The sequence below is a fragment of the Mauremys mutica genome, chromosome 1, assembly GCF_020497125.1.
Source record: "Mauremys mutica isolate MM-2020 ecotype Southern chromosome 1, ASM2049712v1, whole genome shotgun sequence".
Lineage (NCBI taxonomy): Eukaryota > Metazoa > Chordata > Testudines > Geoemydidae > Mauremys > Mauremys mutica.
In genome coordinates, this window is record NC_059072.1 from 129,259,408 (window position 1) to 129,280,419 (window position 21,012).

Sequence of the window (21,012 nt, forward strand, 5' to 3'; positions counted from 1 at the left end):
GACTTCCTCATCCTTTCTTCCTTCTACTTCATTTACTTCAATTTCTGCATGTGTTTCTGAAGGTGAATAAATTTTCTCCACTTCCATATCAGTCTGATGCTGTGAGCTGCCTTCATCTAGAAGTAAGTTTCCATCATCTTGAGTTTCCAAACTGCTTTTTTGTGGATGTGAGCTACCCTCATCGTGAAGTAATATACCTTCATCTTGATGTTCCAAACTGCTTCCATGCGGATGTGAACTAACCTCCTCTCCAAGTACGGTAAAATTCCTTCATCTGGATGCTATGAACCGCTTCCATCTTTATTTGGATTAAAGAGAAGATATTTCAGGAAGGATCCTTGCTGTTTTGCTTGGTCCTTTTCCTTCTCAGCCTTTCGTTTATGATACTCGGTTCCTGAGGGTTTTCTTTTTCCTCTTTCTGCCATGGGGCATTTGAATATTGTTATGTACTGTGCTCCCAACTGCAAGAATTATAGCATTAAGGATGGTTGACACACCACGGTTGGTGATTTAAACCACATTGCAGCCATCCCAACACGTCTTTTCACTGCTTAAAGGTTCAGTGATTAGTAACATATACTCACTTACCTATTAAAACAGTTAGTTACAGCATTTACACAGAAACAAAATGACTTTTTTTTTTTTTTTACTTTATAACACAACACCGGTTGTTTGGAAAGTAATCCCCTTCCTCAAGGTTACCTGCTTGGAGTGTCTATTAAGCATTAATGCTGTTACTTTTCTTTTATGGACCTTATTTATTACATGTGAACCAGTTATAACAAAGAAAAGTTTATAATTATACAGCCTGATAATAATGCTAAGGTTTAATAACGCTTGAAGATACTCACATTTTGGATTTATAATGCTGAAAGACGTTATTTTTTTATTCTTTGGCACCAAGAAACACAATTTTCCACAGTATTCACTCGATTCTTAACCATCTGCCTGTGACATATGTTAAAATGACCGTTTTTGACATGTATCAACTTGCAATATCTACGCTCTTCGTGAATTTCTGGCTATGCGACCTTGATGTATATTCAAGTTAGGGGTTACTAGCATTGCAGCTCTTGCCGCTGGCAGATGTTTCATTGTGGCTGAGTTATTGCTTATCAAAATTGTGGGGTGGGTCATCTTGACCCTACGTCGCAAATTGAAAAAAAAATCACTAAAATATTATTTATTTTTGCAGTAAATAAAAGATTTGACATTAATAAATTCTGAGAAATGTAGAGAAATTAAAATTAATTCATATTCCTGCCATACATGCACGGAAATTGAAATAATGACAACATCTTTATTTCATTTGTATTCTTTTCCATCTTTTTCAATTTTTTTCATTTTTTTAATCTGATTTTTTTCCCTCGAATTTGGTGCCCCATTTAACTTGGCACCCTAGGCGACTGCCAAGTTTGCCTATATGGACGAGCCGCACCTGTTTATAGGCTTTTCTCTGGTGCCCATGTGTCTGTCCTTAGTTCTTCCTCTACACCCTTGCACTTTCCTGTGAATCCCCAACTCTTTGTGCTGTTAACATGTGCTCTTCCTGCACATAACCATCTATTGAGGGTGTGTGCGCACATGTATGGCAGATGAAGATTCTTTCTGACAGGGAGAGGGGGCTGGCACAGTGCATGGTTGTTCCGCTTGATCCTTAAAGGCTGCTCTGATAACACATTAAGAGTCATCTTGCCCCCCCCCCCCAGCCTGCAAAGGATCAGGAGTGCAGAAAGGAGGTTTAATGCTACCTTCCCCACCCCCCACATTCTATCTGAGCCAAGTATAAACTCAATGCAGGTGAGAATCTGGCCTCCATGTAATGCTGTATTCAGTGAAGTAGGAAACTACTACCTTGTGACACATCATACTTAAGATAAATATAATTATAGTATTATAAGAAAATATATATCTTAAAGTTAATACAATTATTATTTTACCTTAAATAATTTCTTTAATTATTTTATCTTTATAAATAAGATTTTATCTTGTATTATATTTATAATATAATAAATTAATAATAATTAGTATTTATTTTATTAAGTTACTCTTAATATATTAAGATTTACCTTTAGTTTCTGTAAGTGTCAAGTGTAGAAAAATAAGACAGAAAGAAGAGAGAAAATGTAGCGATATGATTAAGTTTTATTGGAAGACTTCCATTAGCTCACATTTTTGACAGTATATAATGTTCTCAAACTTTTTACAGGGATTTTTTAGGAGGACAATTCGACTTAAACTCATCTATGATAAATGTGATCGTACCTGCAAAATTCAGAAAAAAAATCGTAATAAGTGCCAATACTGTCGTTTTCAAAAGTGCCTTTCAGTTGGAATGTCACATAATGGTAGGTAAGAGTGCCCTTAATAATTTGTTTCCAGTTCTGCAAGCAGGCATGTGAATAACTTTACTCACATGAGTGGTTCCACACAGTTACGCGTGTGAGCAAGTGTTACAGGATTCAGTCTCAGGTGTTTACAGTGTATTAAAATGAGGCCCTGATCCTGCATTGAGAACTCTTGGGTGCAGGATTTTGTTCTCAGTACAGGATCAAGGCCTAATTAGTGGGGTTCGTTTGTTTGTGTTTTGCTTTCCTCCTTTTCCTCTGTTCTGGAGTAAGCATGTTTTAGGTGCACGGTGTATGGACAAGTTTAAAGGTCATTTCCCCCCAAAAAAAACAAAAGACTTGCTTTCAAAAATTAATTGCGGAAGAGGCATGTGAGCATGGTTAACTGGGAACGAGGAAAAAAATATTGAAGGCTAGCTTAAGAATGCATGTCTGTGAGATTTCTATTCTGATGTATAATTCAATTTGATCAACAAAATGAAAGGTCACTAAAAGTATGTATTAGTTCACTTTTACTATTAGGGTCATCAGAAAATCGCCTTTCATTTCCAGAAAATATATCCTAATTTTATAAAAAGAACTGGAGTACTTGTGGCATCTTAGAGACTAAACAATTTATTTGAGCATAAGCTTTCGTGGGCTACAGCCCACTTCATCGGATGTATAGAATGGAACATACAGTAAGAAGATATTTATACATACAGAGAACATGAAAAGGTGGAAGTACCCATACCAACTGTAAGAGGCTAATTTAATTAAGAGAAGCTATTATCAGCAGGGGAGAAAAACTTTTGAAGTGAAATAAATTTGTTAGTCTCTAAGGTGCCACAAGTACTCCTGTTCTTTTTGCTGATACAGACTAACACGGCTGCTACTCTGAAACCCAATTTTATAGTTGCTATTTGTTTGTCTGGTCCTCTAAATATTTTAAAATCATTTCAATTTTGTTAGTCACCAAGTAGAATAAATCTATAGTTAAATACTTAGAGTGTGTCTGAAATGTAGGGGTCTTGACTGCAACTGTCATTAATATTATTTTTAAAAAAATTCTTAACTTTTTATTCTTATTTCCTTACGTGGAAGCCATTGCTTGCATTTTGGAGCATGTTTTATATGTGGATTAATCTATTTGTATTCAAGCAACCCATATCTTCTGAGGATTTAGAAATATAGTGTATTTCGTAATTTGGGATAGTACTAGATCTGAGTATTCTAAATTTTATTTATGGGACGTAGGTCTACTGGCTGCTTTCAAATCTTTCACAGCAAGTATATAATCATTAAATATCTAGTCCGGTTTAGTCTCCTGCCAACAGCTATGGCTAGAATAGGATGCTTCGACTGAAGGCAAACAGTAGTACATTGCCCTTTCCCCTCTGCATACTGCAGAGTGCACTAATTGTGGACCACTGCAGCTATCAGCTTATGCTCTGAAGCATGACATTTGATTATCCTCATTGGAGATTGGTGATTTAATAATTAGGGACTAATTATGTGGGGAAGGGCTGTCTTATTTAATTCATGGCTTTATTAGAGTCAGCATGTCCTACCTCTAGTCATTACTTCTTCTAGATAGAAATCTGACTGCTGTATTCAGGGAGGGAAAAATAGTATGGACTTTATGTATTTGTTTCATAATTGTCTTTTTACCAGCAATTCGTTTTGGACGAATGCCAAGGTCTGAGAAGGCAAAGTTGAAAGCAGAAATTCTAACAGGTGAACAAGATGTGGAAGATTCAGAAATGGCAGATCTTAAATCTCTCGCCAAGAGAATCTATGAGGCCTATCTGAAAAACTTCAATATGAACAAGGTTAAAGCTAGAGTCATCCTCGCAGGGAAAACCAATAACAATCCAGTAGGTATTTTTTTGCTTTAATTTTATTGTAGAGCTAAAATATATTGATGCTAATGCAATGAACTGTAGAATTCTTAAGCAAATCATTTAGGAATAAGTGGTGTACTACTACGTGGTAGATATGAAATATGAAAAAGTAGTACTGTCGTAAATCTGGTCTTTGATATGTAAGATCAGTATAATGGGAAGCTTTAGAAAATAAAGTTTTGGTTAACTTGTAAATGAAAGGTCACAGTAAACTACACCTCTACCCTGATATAACGCTGTCCTCGGGAGCCAAAAAAATCTTACCACATTATAGGTGAAAACCACATTATATCGAACTTCCTTTGATCCACCGGAGTGCGCAGCCCTGCCCCCCCGGAGCACTGCTTTACTGCGTTATATCCAAATTTGTGTTATATCGGGTTGCGTTATATTGGGGTATAGGTGTACTAGATAATGTAGAGCAGCATAATAGGGTTGGCCACCTCCTGAGCACTCCCTTGTGGCTGTGGCACCCTGCTTCATATAACCCAGGTTTCCCCCTCTCATAACCTACTAACTCCATGGACGCTCTGCTCACTCAATAATATTCCTCTGTTGGACTGGTTTATTAAAAATGTATGCAAAATAGTCCATAACAGTCCCAACATAAAATTCATTTATCACACTGAGTGATTAAGATCCCCAACATCTAGTCCCTCAAACCCTGTCAGTCTTCTGCTCTTCCTCTGGCCTTGGACAGCCATCCCAGCCCTTTCAGCTGGTGTGCAACCTGACTCTTCCCTGCAGAAACAGCCACAGCCTCTCTTGCCAGGGGAGCATCCCTCACTCCCCTTGGCCCTCTCTCTGTTCCTCTGGGTTCACCTCTCCAGCCCTGGAGATGTTAGCAGGTAAGCTCCTCCTCTGCTTTTGGCCTTTAGCTCTGACTCTTCAGCTTAGGGCCAGCAGGCAACTTCCTCTGTTGCTCCTTGGCCTTCAGCCCTACTGCCCTGGCTCTCTGGCTTGGGGATGCCAGCCAGCAAACCCCTCCGGCTGCTCTCCTGCCTTCTCCCAGGGATCACCTATAATCTGTACCAGCTTTTATCTCATACTCAAGCTTCTCTTGTCAGGCAGCCCTGACTCACCAGATCTGTTTCCCTAGGGCCCAAGTGCCCTCTTTTAAATCCAGTTAATCAGCCAAATTGGAGTGTGCTGCTCCCTCTTAAAGGGCCAGTGTCACCATGTGACAAGGGGCTAAATGGTAGGGGAAGTAAATTAGTTATCAGAAAATGAAATGTGAAATCTGACTTCAGACCTGGTTTAGTATTGGGGGAAAATGTATTTATTTCTTATTATGACTATAATAATGGTAATAAAATTTAGAATTTCGATAACACTTTTCATCCACAGATATCAAAGTTCTTTTCAGAGGTAAGTATTGTTATCAGCATTTATACAATGGGGAAACCATGGCATAGAAAGGTTGTGCCTTGATTCAGGGTCACAAAGAGTGACTTAGTGACAGAGTTGGCAACAGAATGCAGGTCTTCTGAGTCTTATTTTCCAGCTCTAACCAGTGGTACACACATCTTCCCTACTCTAATTGTATGATTTCCTTTGAAGGGGAAAGTGAACAAGGTTGAAAATTAATTTGATTTTTATTATGGATTTTATTTTGCTTAAAATATAACCTAGCCAGTCTCTTATATTAAGTGGTGAACACTATCTGATTCTTACTCAGGAATACCAAAATTACTACTTTTTTTTGTAGGAAATGGTGTAATATTTGTTTCTCTTATGAGTTGATCAATGGTTCTCTTGTGGGTTCCTTGATACACTATCTCTGTGCCATTCCATTGTGTGTACCCAGTCAGTAAAGCACTTAAGCACATAAATTGTCCCATTGACTTCCATGGAACTATTCATATGCCTTAAATTAAGCATGTGCTTAATTTCATTGTAGGTTAGTGGCCTACATAAATCTAAAACACATAGTATGGACCAGCACACAGTACTTCACAAACTTTTCATAAGTTATAATCAAGACATCTGGTTACATATCTACTGTAGGTGCAGTGGATCTGAATTTCTAGACCTTGCATTTTGTGTATTCATTTATATCTGTGCAAAATAGATGTACAAATTGCCAAATCAGAATTTTCTATTCATACCAATGATAGCATTTTGCACTTAGTTGGGGTAGATGTACATGAATAAGACAGTGGAGAATCAGAGCTTGTGTATTCGTAAATAAAATATATTTTCCCCCAGTACATGGCAAAGGGGAGGATTTAGATTATTTAAGAAAGTCTTTCCTTGTGTAACTCTTCTGTGAAGTGGAGTCAGCAGCAACAAGGGCTAGCTTCAGTATTGAGGGGTTCTTCTTGACCATTCAAAACAGAACCAGCTCAAGCCTCCACCCAATAATCTGGAAAATTTTAATAGCCACCCGTGGGCGCCTCTGAGAGGCAATACTTCACCATTTGGGAGCACTAAGTCTGTGTATAACAAAAGAGAACTTTTAATGAAAGGGAACCAAGCATAAGTTTGGGAAAATACCACAACTGCATTCAAAAGCATGCAACCATAAGCAAAACCTGGCCCCACAATGTGTTGAGCAGTGTCCTTTGCCTAAGTTTTCCACCTTGTGGTGGAAAAGTCTGACTGACAAATGTCTCTTTAGCGAATCTCTCACACCCCTCCATTGCACCCTACTCACAGTTGGCTGTCCTTGGTTAGCAAAGACTCAGAATTCAGAGGTATGTTGGGGTGGGAGGTGACCCCTATGAACAAAGAGGGAGGAGTAATCAAGCAATGTCTCTATGGTTGCTGTCTGCCTCTGCAACTGGCTGTTTTCTTCTGCTGCTGCTGCTGATGATCACATGCTGTTACTTCTGCAGTGCTCTGTTCTAGGTTCCACCCAGGTCTTCAGTGATTTCAATGGGTAGCAGGGAACCTCACTGTCAGTACAGCCTCTGCATTTTCTTTCCTTTCACAACTGTGCCTACACCATAGCTTCTAGACCTGGTTATCAGCTCTGGTAATCACTGCACAGCAACAGTGACTCTCAATTGAGTATAATTAGCTCTGTCTTTAAACTCTGGAGAGTGGAAGGTCAAAGGGTGCGTAGGACTTTTTCGGTAGAGTCCACACCACCATGTAGGTACATCTGACCCCACCTGTCTCTCCTTTACTGGTATTTGGCATACCTTCCACCTGCTTAGTGAGTGAAGTTCCATTTCGGGTGACCCCCTCAATCAGGACATGCTAAGTACAGTTCTGCTGCCCATCAGCCAAAAGTGATCATTTTGGCAAAGCAGCTTCATCATGCTACATACCTAGGCGAATAGGCATGTCTATGCAAACACACTCTGTTCCTGAAGTCTCTTCCCCCAGATCATTGCTAGATGTCAGAGGAGAGTTCATTCATACCCTGCTAACACTTGGAGAATATGCCTTTTAATATTTTTTTATTTGACAGGCTTTGGGGTTTTTTTAAACATGGGCCCTTCAGGTTCAGTTGGTGGTGATGGGAATCCAGCTTACTTGTTACTGAACAGTACTTTAGCAGTTAATTGCAATAAATTATGGTTCTTCTTCAAGTAACATTCCTACAGGTGCTCCACTCTAGATCCCCTGCACCTTTGACACATGATTTCTCATAGCAGAGTCTGTTTGGCTTGCACATGCATTTGTCAGTCTCATGCCTCCTCCTGTTATATAGCCACCCTCAACCACCTTGGGCTGAGATGGAGCTTTAGCAGTTGTCCTATATAGACTTCCTCAACTCTATTTTTTCTCTTGCTGATTGTAGTAGTGTTATTTTTTCCACAGTTAGTATATACTCCTATTATAGCTTCTTTTTCTTTTTATTTAAATATTTTTCTACATACTATTTTTATAGATTTTTAGATCTGACATTTTTCTGACTAGGAGGTGATGCCCAGTTCTCCTGGCTTCAGGTGCTGTTTGTCATGCCAGGAGGCAATCCCGGTCAGCATCAGACATTCCCGCTGTATCTATTGCTCAAAAGTGCAATTTTCGTCTGGCCTTTAAATCAAGAGCCAGAAAAAATAGAGAACTAAAGCTTTGCCTCCTCGTGATGGAGAGCTCTCTATGTCCGACCTCTGACCCAGGCCAAGGGACCCCCCATATGTCAGTCCCCAAGCAAATCTGCTGCCTTGAAGGCCCACAGTTCCAGGGCACCAAAGAGGAAGATACAGGACTCCTCTCTCAAGTCCTGAAAAGAAAAAGGGTTCGCCACATAGATATTTTACCTCTAAAAAGCCAAGCTTGTTGGTTCACTCAGGTACTCCAGCACCCCATTCAGGTACCAGGCTCTCAGTTCCGCAGATACCCAGGGTACAGGTAGATCACAAGGCGGCAAGGCCACGGGCCCAGAGAGACCCTTGGTACCATTATCAGATTGAGGCAGCAAGAAGAGCTCTTCCTCTGCTTCCGCAGTATTGAAGAAGTCCACTGAGGTTCCGACCACGCTTCCCTTGGGGCACATGAGATCTTCGGCTCTGTCAACAACTGTGCTTCCCTCTTAGCACCTGAAGACTGTGGTATCATCAGGGTCCTCAGCCATGACTGACGACATGAGCCTTGGTATTGATGTTCCTCATAGTGCTGCAAGTGTTCTGTTTCCCCCAGGACTTGGCTGTAACTGAGACTCCTGACTCAGCTCCTCAGCTCCAATTTGCTATCAGTACCAAGAACATCAGGATCACCTAAAATGATTTCACCTCAGATCTCTCCAGGAGCTCCACCATTCCTGAGTGAACCTGAGGAAGAGGATTCTGAGGCAGATCTTGCCTTGGTCTCACAAGTGTCAGTCCAGAGTTGGTCTCCTCAGTCCTTCAGAGGGCCCTTCCCAGAGGCTTCTGCTGAAGCTGCAGCTACTTGCAACCCATGATTACCACCAACACCTCACTGGTATGAGCACCCGTGGGTGCCTCCTGGTTTGCCTTATGCTGCACCTCCTTTGCCATATTTGGGACCCTGGTGTGGCTTATTGCCAAGAATTTTCCAGATCATCCAGTACCATCCACTATAGAGAGGGGCAGCCTGCATGACCTGCTCCCTCCAGGAGACCTGACCCTCAAAAGGATTCTTTTGAGGAGCAGGAAGCCAATGAAGAGGTTTCTCTTACAGGAACATTTCCTCTTCATCTGCAGATGAAGCAGTCATGCCTCCTCCTCCATCCCTGGTGGGTGATTTAAAACCATGTTCAGGATCTGATCAGGAGAGTTGCAGACTCCTGGCAGATTCCCTTCAAGGAGGTTACAGAGCCTCATCATAAGGTGCTTGATGTATCCTTCTCTCACCCTCATTGGCATGCATAGCTTTACCTGTAAATGAGGCCCTTTTAGAACTAGCAAAGATAACCTGGCACACTCCAGCTTCTATTCTGCCTACCTGCAAAAGAACGGACAAGAAGTATTGTGCCCGAGCAAAGGACTCAGATTTTATTTCCCATCCCTCACCTAACTCCTTGGTGGTGGATGCAGTGAATGAATGTGGTGGTCAGCACCACACTAAATCCATGCCTCATGACAAAGACCATAAGCGCTTGGATCTACTAGGGAGAAAGTCTTACTCTTCAGCTTCCTTTCAATTTAGAATTGCTAGTTATCAAGCTTTGATAGCAAAGTACAACCATGTCAGTTCTACCAAGCTAACTTCATTTGTCGATCTACTGGCAGACCACAAGGAACAAGTCTAGGCAATTGTTGTGGATGGCGTACTACTTGCTGGGACAACCTTGCAAGGCTCTCTCGATGTTGCTGATACTGCTTCCCATTCAGTCACTACAGTGGTGGTGATGAGAAGAGCCTCCTGGCTCTAGCTGTCTGGTTTCCCAAAGGAGATTTAGAATACAGTTGAGGACCTTCCCTTTGATGGCTCTAATTTGTTTTCAGATAGTACAGACAAGTCTCTGCGGCCACTGAGGGATTCTAGAGTGACTAATCAAGACGCGATAGTTCGAACTCCCCGCGCGCTCCGGTCGACTCCGGAACTCCACCACCGCGAACAGAGGTGGCGGAGTCGACCTTGGAGCCGCGGAGTTCGACCCCGCCGCATCTGGACTGGTAAGTAAGTCGAACTAGGGTACTTCGAGTTCAGCTACACTATTCGCGTAGCTGAACTTGCGTACCCTAGTTCGACCCCCGCCCTTAGTGTAGACCAGGCCTCAGATGGCCCTCAGATCCTGACCTGTCCAATTCCTTCCCTCCTAGAGGATGTATGTGCCACACCAGAGAAGGCATAGGTTTCAGAGAAGGAAACTGTCCACTTCTCAGCCTACTGCCTCACACACCAAGCAGCAATTTTGATGTGGTGATTGAGGGTCTGAACCAGTGTTCCCTCTCATTTTTTATGTCCATGTATGGAATTAATTTTGTTATGTGCACCAATATGTAGGTGATGTGTGGTGGTGGGGTTTGGAGTGTGGGAGGGGGCTCAGGGTTGGGGCGTGGGGTGGCACGGGCTCTGGGGTGGGGCTGGGATGAGGGGTTTGGGGTGCAGGCTGCCCCAGGGCTGTGGCAGGAAGAGAGGACTCCCCCAAACCCTCTCTTGCTGCAGCAGCTCGGGGCCGGGTGAGAGGCACCTCTTCTGGTCCGTGGCAGCTCCGGCTGGGCTGGGCCGGGCTCCTCTCCCCGCTGATGTGCGCAGGTTATAAGGAACTTAGGTCAGAACTACCATAGTCATCCTCTTCAGCTGCACTGATTCACCAGCCTTCCTCCCTTCTGCAACTGTCTTCACAACTTCAGGTGAGCCAGGAGTCTATCACTGCGGACAAGTTGGGTCCTGGAGATATTCTCCACAGTCCACTTTGCCTCACTTCCACCAATGAACCCTCCTCCCCATCCCTCTTCAGGGATCCTTCTCACGAGAGCATGCTTTGTCAAGAAATAGACACTCTCTTATGCATGGGAGCTATAGAACCAGTTCCCATATAGAATGGAGGGAAGAGATTTTATTCAAGTACTTCCTGGTATCAAAAAAAAGAATGCGGGTTGGAGACCCATCCTAGACCTGAGACTACTCAACACCTATGTGAAGGCACAGAAGTTCAGAATGGTGATGCTCACAGTGATAATTCCATTAGAGGAAGGGATTGGTTCTCAGCCGCCTACTTTCAAGATTCATATTTCCACATCACTATCCACCCATCCCACAAAAGATTTCTCCATTTTGTTGTTGGCCAGGACCACTATCAATACTGATTGCCCCCCTTTGGCCTAACATCTGCCTGAAGGTCTTTTAGAAGGTTGTGTTGATGGTAGCTATGCAGGAAAGTATTCCCTTACCAGGACAATTGGCTGCTGAAAGAAGGAGCAAGATCCTCTTCCGGTTTCACCAAGGCATCAAACTCTGGAACTGGTGCATATGAAACCAGATCACTATCACAGCAGCCTATCTCCTGTACATTCAGAGTGTGACTGCAGACTCACTCAGCAGACACTTCTTCCAAGACGACAAGTGGGAAATAGACCCCAACATATTACATCACAGATTCTGTCACTTTGGTACCCCCCAGATAGACTTATTTGCCACTTCTGCTCAAGGGGCAGATTGGGTCACCAATCCATTGGGGACGCTTTTCACCTTCAGTGGTGGTCAACCATACAGTATGCTCTCCTGCCAACTCACCTAATAGCCAAAGTTATGCTCAAAATGAAGAGTGCCAGAGCCAGAGTAATTCTAATAGTTCCGACTTGGCCCAGGCAAACATAGCTGTATCTGGTAAGAAAACCATCTATTTGCCCTCCGATCACTCTCCTCATCGCTCCCCATCTCCTCTTCTAAGAGTGCAGGAAGATTTTGTCATCCCAATCTCATGATGCTTGGTCTCAAAGCATGGTTGTTGATGGCTCATGCGATTAGAGACAGCCTGCTCAGAGGACATAAAAAGAGTGTTTCCTGCTGTGCAATATCAATCTACTCACTACAAGTATTCTGAAAAATGGATGCGGTTTGCCAGTTGGTGTGACCACAGGCAGCTTTCACCAATGACTACATTGTTTCTGGATATACTGCACCCTAGCTCTGAAAACCTCGGGTCTATTGATGAGCTCCATAAGAGTCTCCCTGGCACCCATCATGGTTTTTCACCCCCCAATAGAGGGCTATTCAGTCTTTACCCACCCGACCACAGCAAGATTCCTTGGAAGGATGGGAAACCTTTTATCCACTGGTCCAATGCCCTACCCCAGTATGGGACCTCGATCTGGTCCTGAAATGCCTCACAAGACTGACCTTTAAACCTCTGACTATCTTCTCACTGCTCCATTTGCAACGAAGATGGCATCCCTGATGGTGCAGTGGGTTGGAGAAATAGAGGTCCTAGTGGCATATCCCCCCTTCACAGTATTTTAATGACAAGGTCACACTGCAGCCCCACTTCACATTCTTTCTTAAGATCTCTTCTGAGTTCCATCTCTATCAGCGCATTCGTTTGCCTGTCTTCTACCCCAAACCACATCTGAATTCCCAGGACACACTGCTGCATACCCTGGAGAGCTCTGGCCTTTTGTCTAGACAGAACAAAGCCCTTCAGAAAGATAGACAAGTTATTCATCTCGACAGCAGACAGATCTAAAAGGTCAGCAGTCTCTAACCTGAGACCAGGGCCGGCTCCAGAGCCCAGCGGGGCAAGCACCTGCCTGGGGCGGCCCTTTCCCGGGGGGGCGGCAGGCTGGGCCGGCGAACCTGCCGCAGTCATGCCTGCGGGAGGTCCACCGGAGCCCCGGGAGCAGCGGACCTGCCGCAGGCATGACTGCGGAGGGGACGCTCGGCCGGCGGCTCCAGTGGACCTGCCGCAGGCATGACTGCGGAGGGGACGCTGGTCCCGCGGCTCGGCTGGACCTCCCGCAGGCATGCCTGCGGCAGCTCAACCGGAGCCGCCGGACCAGCGAACCGCCCGCAGCTGCGGGAGGTCCAGCCGAGCCGCGCGACCAGCGGACCCTCTGCAGTCATGCCCGCGGGAGGTCCGCTGCTCCCGCGGCTCGGGGGCGCCTCCCGGGCATGACTGCTTGGGGCGGCCAAATTTGTAGAGCCGCCCCTGCCTGAGACTTTCCAAGTGGATATCAGACTGCCTTAACTTATTACCAGTCTTGTAACATTCAGCCACCTTCGCTTACACACTCATTCTGCAAGGTCCATTGCCACTTCCATGGCCTTCCTCAAAAACCTATCAGTCATCAACATCTGTAGAGCCATTATTAGGGCATCCATCCATCCATTCGTCAAACACTATGCAATAAGTCAGGACTCCACCCCCAATACTGCATTCAGCTCGACTGTACTTTCCACCGTACTGGATTCAGCTCCAAAGTCCCTTCTGCCTTAAAGCGCACTGCTCCATAGTCACCTAGAGCACCCATGGGGACACTACTTGAAGAAGAAGAAATAATGGATACTCCCCCTGTGCCATAATTGTGGTTCTTCAAGATGTGTTCCCCGATGGGTTCTCCACTACCTGCCCTCCGACCCCTTTGCTTCGGAGTTCTCGGCCATGGGGCTCCACAGTAGAGGAGGAACTGAGGGCAGTTTTAACATGCGGTCCTATGTAACAACTGCACTGTGCACGAGACTGGGTAACGCAGATGTGCAGGCCAAATGGATACAGCTATGAGAAAACTCCAGTCCAAAGCATAGGGACATTAGTGAACCTGGAGTGGAGCACACATGAGGACAAACATCTCAAAGAACCAGAATTACTGCACGGGGTGAGTAACCATTTCTTCTTGGCACAACTGTAGTTCATTTTCAGAAATTACAAGCTCTTTTACCTAGAGACAAGGTAGCAGTATTAACTTTGGGTCCCAAGATGGATTTGGCAATAGACTTTTCCACACACACCACTCTCAAAGAACAGCATTTCGTACTGAAAAGGTGTTAAATTCTAATGACCCACAGTATTTAAAAAAATAGGTTAAACCTTTTAAATGGTTTAGAAACTTGGATGTTTTATTCCCCCCATGAAGTTATGTTCATAATATTTAGAAGTACTGAAATGGTGTAGAGTGTAGCTACCATAAGCAGATCAAAGATGGACAAGTACCAATGAGATGTCACTGACTCCTAAGAAAAATGTATGTATTACAGTAAGCTAAATGGAGATAAACCTTTTCACTCTCAGTTAAATCTTGAAGTCCTTATTCAAGCAAAACTCACTGACTACAAGGAGAGTTTTGCCTGAAAGAGAATTGAATAAGGACTTCACCCTATGGTTTACTTACCTTAGATGGGAAATACTTTAACTTAAGGAACCAGATTTATAACTGGTGTCAACTTCTTTGATTTTCTAGACTAGTTTTTCTTAATGGATAGCCTTTTTTTCTAATTCTTGCTCTTCAAAAATATTTTGAGGCTTTATAGTCTGGTTATCATTTTCCTGAACTCCAATCACTCTGTTTAAGAAATTGTGGCTTTTAATTAATATTTGAAGGAATCATCTCCTCAGTTTGCAGTACACAGATTTCTTTTAGAGCATCCTTATTCATGGAGAAAGTTCTTGCTTAGTGCTGAATATATTTATTATGTTGAGACACTGTTCTAGTGTCCTGAAAATCATTATCTGTAATAACAGTCCAGCACTAACCTTAAATGGGAGTCATGGCTAGAGCTCCTGCAGATTATCAGTTGCACAGATATAACTTAAAATGAATAATCCAGTAGTGAAGTACAAGAACAATACAAAAGTCCAATTCTACTGATAGTTGTAAGAGGACTGTGTAAATATGTAAAGTGCCAACCTATGTTTAAATGACTGAATGAGTTCCTCTTAGTCAAATCCCGCAGTCCTTAGCATTTACATAGCTAATATCCCACAGAGGTGAATTGGATGTGTCACAGATCTTGTCAAATGCCCCCTAACCAGACTGCTGTGAGGGTTCCAGCAACTGGATTCCATGTGCTTTAAGCCGTCAGAGACTGAACAGAGGCCATGCGCTGCCCCTAGCTGGGGGTCCCAGGCACACTCTTGCAGTACAGACCCTTTGTCTAGCACCTCCTCCTGAGAACAGACCTTGTAGTCCAACTGCCTAGCCTCTGGGGGACCACTACTTACCCCTCAAACTTTCCATAACTTTAACACACTCTCTCCCAGAACTGTAGCCATGTGGGTGTTTTGGGTTCAGATGTTAACTTTTTAACTGCGTATGAGAGGTGCAACACATAACAAACATGCGGACAGACTTCGTGAAGAATTCTAAACCACCACTGCTCTTTACTTAACCTCATAAGAAATACACAGAGCTATATTAAAATAATACATCTTCCACACATTTCCCTGCAACATTTTTTCTCGTCACTCCAGAGAATTCTTTGGACTGGGGTCTGGATACTCTAGGGATGTCCAAGATCCTCCTTTTGCAGCTCATGGCTTGATTTCTGATTTATAGTGTCTCTCCCTCCATAGGTCAGCTTGGTTTTGCTAATTTTGGTTGGTTGCATAGCTAAACCCCCTTGCTCCCACTATGAAAGCATGCCGGACGTTTCCCCTGTCTCCAGCCCAAAATTTCCTAGATGGCTCTGCAAGTCCCTCAAGTTCATATGTCCCACCACCAGTCGCTGGTTCTTGTGTCCTGCTGCTGGTAATTTTACATTCTCCAAGCCCTTTACTCCTTACAGATGAGCTGGAGGAAGTGATTTGTCCCCACTCCAGCCAACCTCCTTAGTATACCTATTGACCAGTCAGAGCACGGTCATTGATGTTAACTATTCTACTGTCCATTGTTTCTAGCCTGGGGCCATGGCTGTGCTATAGTGGCATAGCTATGGTTTGGCAGGCTACAGTGACAGAAGGTGTTTTTCTATCACTGTAGGAATTCCATTCCCAGAGCAATGATAGCTAGAGCAACAGAGGCATTCCTTCAACCTAGCTGCATCTACACCAAAGGTTAGGTTGGTATAACTATGGTGCTCAACAGTGTGGAGTTTTCACACCCCTGCATGCCATAGCTATGTCAACCTAAGTTTTAAATTTAGACCAGGCCTGGGAGAGTTGTAATGATAGGTTCATCAGCAATGGCGAATACACATTGACATAGAGACATTCCGTGATCGTGTTTTTCATAAGAACAATTTGACCATTTCAACCAGAATTCATAAACTGTATAGACAGATTTCTCAAATCATCACAGGATGTCATCTGCATAAATGCCAAATTAGTACTACTAATCTGGTCCTTATCCTTTTAATTCAGGGTTTATTAATGGCTGAAGACTAATCAGTGTGGGGAATGAAATAGTCCTCAAATATTTATTTTGTAAATGGATTAATTGGTACCTTTCTCTGTAGCCATTTGTTGTACATGACATGGAAACACTCTGTATGGCAGAGAAGACTCTGGTGGCAAAACTGGTAGCCAATGGAATCCAGAACAAGGAAGCAGAAGTTCGAATCTTCCATTGTTGCCAGTGTACATCTGTAGAGACTGTAACAGAACTTACTGAATTTGCCAAATCTATCCCTGGCTTCTCAAATCTTGATTTGAATGATCAGGTGACTCTGTTAAAATATGGAGTTTATGAAGCCATTTTTGCCATGCTAGCTTCTGTAATGAACAAAGATGGGATGCTGGTAGCCTATGGAAACGGCTTTATAACTCGGGAGTTCCTGAAAAGCCTAAGAAAGCCATTTTGTGATATTATGGAGCCGAAGTTTGATTTTGCAATGAAATTCAATGCACTGGAGCTGGATGATAGTGACATATCGCTTTTTGTAGCTGCTATCATTTGCTGTGGAGGTAAGAGATAAATATCTGTTCTTTGAAGTAATATTTACTATTTCACTCCCATCATTTAGTAATTAAAAATAGAAAAGTATATTTTGTTGCAGTTTATGGAATTATGACAATTCAGTTCTGCCACTAACAATGTTTGTCTCATGTTAAATTATGTTTGGTACAAGACTCATGCTCATTAAGGCCTTAATCCTGTAATGTATTGCACAGGGGTCTGCCCATTTACAACATGTTGTTGGATTGGTGCCTTGGGGCTTTCTAGTTTTAAAAGTGGGATGTGAAGAGTATCCAGTCCTTGAGGAATAGGGTTGGGCATGAAGAAATATTTCTAAACTCTGAAACAGGCAGAGAAATACAACATTATGAGACTGATAGTGGAGTTAGATATTCCTGTTTCTTCTAATTTCATCCTTAGAGGCCAATAAAGTTATGGCTTTGATGTTGCTCTCTGGTACATGTGAGTGGACCCCCCATTGAAATCAAAGGGTTTGCGCAGCTACAGCATTCTGCCCAGGCATTTCATATTGCAGGATAGTGACCTTATCCTCTAAGTACAATCCACAAACACTCCCCCCTGTCATTATTTACTATAAGACAAAAGGCCCAGTATACCCTGTGAACATTATTTTTTGATGCACACAAACTGTTAAAAAAACATTATTAAGGTTGTAAACTCAAGCACTCAAAAGTTAGAAAATGCTGGAATTGTCCATGCCTGTGCAACTCTAATTCAGCCCTCTTGTGCATATTAATATGATCCAGTTTTTAATACATGATCACATGGTCATTTTTTTTCACAGGACTCCTGCCTCATTCAGTGCATAGGATAGTGCTTTGGAGATGCAGCAGGGCTGTGTAGCGAAGGAGAGCAGGAGCCCTGCTTTATTTGTTACAGAAGTTTGAAGGTGTGTAGTGAATGAGATGGAAGGTCAAGGAAGAGAGAGGATGGTATCATGGTTAGGGCAGTTGATTGCTAACCTGAAGAACTGGATTCTATCCCTGCCTTTGCCAAAGAGTTCTGATGTGATGCTTGGCAAGTCACTCAAACCAGTCTTTTCCCAAGTAGTCACTAATTGTTTGTGCGCCTCATGTTCTGGGTGCCTGACTTGAGACCTTGGGGTCGGATTTGCAGAAGAACTGAGCACTTACAGCTGCAATTAAAGTAAAAGGAAGCTATGAACATAATAAACACACTATAATTCTAGCTACACTGAACAATCAGGGCCTAGGTGTCTCAAATTTGGGCACCCAAAATTAGTGGATACTTTTGACTGTAATCTCTGTGTGCCTCAGTCCTCAACTGTAAAATGTGGATAATAATATTCCCATATCTCACAGGGGTGTTGTGAAAATAAATTCATTAATGATTGTGAGATACTCAGATATTATGATGATGAGTGCTACAGAAAAGTTCATGAAGAAATTAATAATTCTGTCTTCAGGGCAGGGTCTGCATAATGGGCAGCAAATAAGGCCTGGGGCCACACACAGAACAACAAGGAGAAAACAAAATATTAAATAGCTGCTCATTAAGTGAGCACCAGCCACCCATTGCACTGAATGAGGGAGTCCTGGGGGGAGGAGAGTGAGGGGAGGGAGATGTGATCATGTAAGTAAAGACGGTATCGTAATTAGGCTTGGCAGATTTCTATTTTTATATATACACCGCTACCCCGATATAATGTGACCCGATATAACATGAATTCGGATATAATGTGGTAAAGCAGTGCTCCAGGGGAACGGGGCTGTGCACTCCGGTGGATCAAAGCAAGTTCGATATAACGCAGTTTCACCTATAACGCATTAAGATTTTGGCTCCCGAAGACAGCGTTATATCACGGTAGAGGTGTAATTTCAATGGATAATATTGATGTGTAAGTATTTTTATTTTATCGCTTTCAGTTTTCATAGTTGTGGGAGACTGCAGGGGCAGGCAATAATTATTTAATAACAATAGACTTAGAGTCAAAGTTAAAGCTTTATAACAGTTAAAACTAGGGCTGTCAAGTGGTTAAAAAAATTAATCGCAATTAATCACGTGATAAAAAATTAATTGCAATTAATCACACTGTTAAACAATAATAAATAGCATTTAAATATTGTGGATGTTTTCTACATTTTAAAATATATTAATTTGAATTACAACACAGAATACAAAGTGTACAGTGCTCACTTTGTATTTATTTTTATTACAAATATTTGCATTGTAAAAAACAAAAGGAATAGTATATTTCAATTCACCTAATACAAGTACTGTAGTGCAATCTCTTTATAATGAACGTTGAACTTACAAATGTAGAATTATGTACAAAACATAACTGCATTCAAAAACTAAAACAATATAAAACTTTAGAACCTACAAGTCCATTCAGTCCTACTTAAGCCAATCGCTCAGAGAAACAAGTTTGGTTACAATTTGCAGGAGATAATGCTGCCCGCATCTTGTTTACAGTGTCACTTGAAAGTGAGAACAGGCTTTTGCACGGCACTATTGTAGCTGGCATCGCAAGATATGTACGTACCAGATGCACTAAAGATTCATATGTCCCTTCATGCTTCAGCCACCATTCCAGGGGACGTGTCCATGCTGATGACAGGTTCTGCTCGATAATAATACAAAGCAGAGCAGACCGATGTGTTCATTCTTATCTCAGTCAGATGCCACCAGCAGAAGGTTGATTTTCTTTTTTGGTGGTTCAGGTTCTGTAGTTTCCACATCAGAGTATTGCTCTTCTAAGACATCTGAAAGCATTCTCCACATCTCATCCCTCTCAGATTTTTGGAAGTCACTTCAGATTTTTAAACCTTGGGTTGAGTGCTGTATCTATCCTTAGAAATCTCACATTGGTACCTTCTTTGCGTTTTGTCAAATCTTCTGTGAAAGTGTTCTTAAAACGAACATGTGCTGGGTCATCATCTGAGACTGCTATAACACGAAATATATGGCAGAATGAGAGTAAAACAAAACAGGAGACATACAGTTCTCCCCCAAGGAGTTCAGTCTCAAATTTAATTAACATGTTGTTTTTTTAACGAGCATCATCAGCATGGAAGCATGTCCTCTGGAATGGTGGCCGAAGCATGAAGGGACATATGAATGTTTAGCATGTCCGGCATGTAAATATCTTGCAACGCTGGCTACAAAAGTGCCATGTGAATGCCTGTTCTCACTTTCTGGTGACATTGTAAATAAGAAACAGTCAGCTCCTGTAAATGTTAACAAACTTGTTTGTCTTACTAATTGACTGAACAAGAAGTAGGACTGAGTGGCCTTGTAGGCTCTAAAATTTTACATTGTTTTGTTTTTGAGTGCAGTTATGTAGCAAAAAAAAGTTACACTTTCACAATGAAGAAATTGCACTACAGTATTTGTATGAGGTGAATTGAAAAATATTTATTTTGTTTACAAATATTTGCACTGTAAAAATGATCAAAAATAATATAAAGTGAGCACTGTACACTTTGTATTCTGTGTTGCAATAGAAATCAATATATTTGAAAATGTAGAAAAACACCCAAAAATATGTAATAAATTTCAATTGGTATTCTCTTGTTTAACAATGTGATTAATCGCGATTAATTTTTTTAATCGCAGTTAATTTTTTGAGTTAATCGCGTGAGTTAACTGCTATTAATCGACAGCCCCAGTTAAAACACAAATTATCAACATCACATGTCAAAATATACAAAATAAATATCCTTAAATCAAATTCTTAAGTTCTTGGGCAACATTTTTCTTGCTCTGCTTGCCTGAAAATTTGGATTATTATCAATGGAAACATTTTTTTGTTTCGTGTCTGCATGGTGAAATCCAAATTTCCTGATAAAAGTCTGATCTTTCCAACCTAATCATAATGCTTATACCCATCCCTAACTCCTTGTCCCATTCCTGTCCTCTCCTAGCCAGTCTGTCTTCACTCCTGAGGTGTATCCTTGCCTAGCAAATGGTAGTCTTGCCCTTCTGGACTCACCATCCCAGTCACCTGCAGCATCCATACCCAGTCCCTATTCCCTACCCCCTCCCCACCACTTCTACCAGTTCATCATCTAATCAGTCTTTCCCCCACCAGAGCCTCCAATTGATGCT

The 21,012-nt window shown here is 42.2% G+C and overlaps 1 protein-coding gene across 1 annotated transcript in view; it reads left to right on the forward strand.

Annotated features, from left to right (window-relative positions):
- Positions 1–21,012, forward strand: part of PPARA (peroxisome proliferator activated receptor alpha) — a 43,186-nt gene that overhangs the window by 10,450 nt on the left and 11,724 nt on the right. Inside the window, 3 exon segments of the mRNA XM_044995693.1 lie at positions 2,210–2,348; positions 4,002–4,204; positions 16,481–16,928. Coding sequence (XP_044851628.1) covers positions 2,210–2,348; positions 4,002–4,204; positions 16,481–16,928 — 790 coding nt within the window.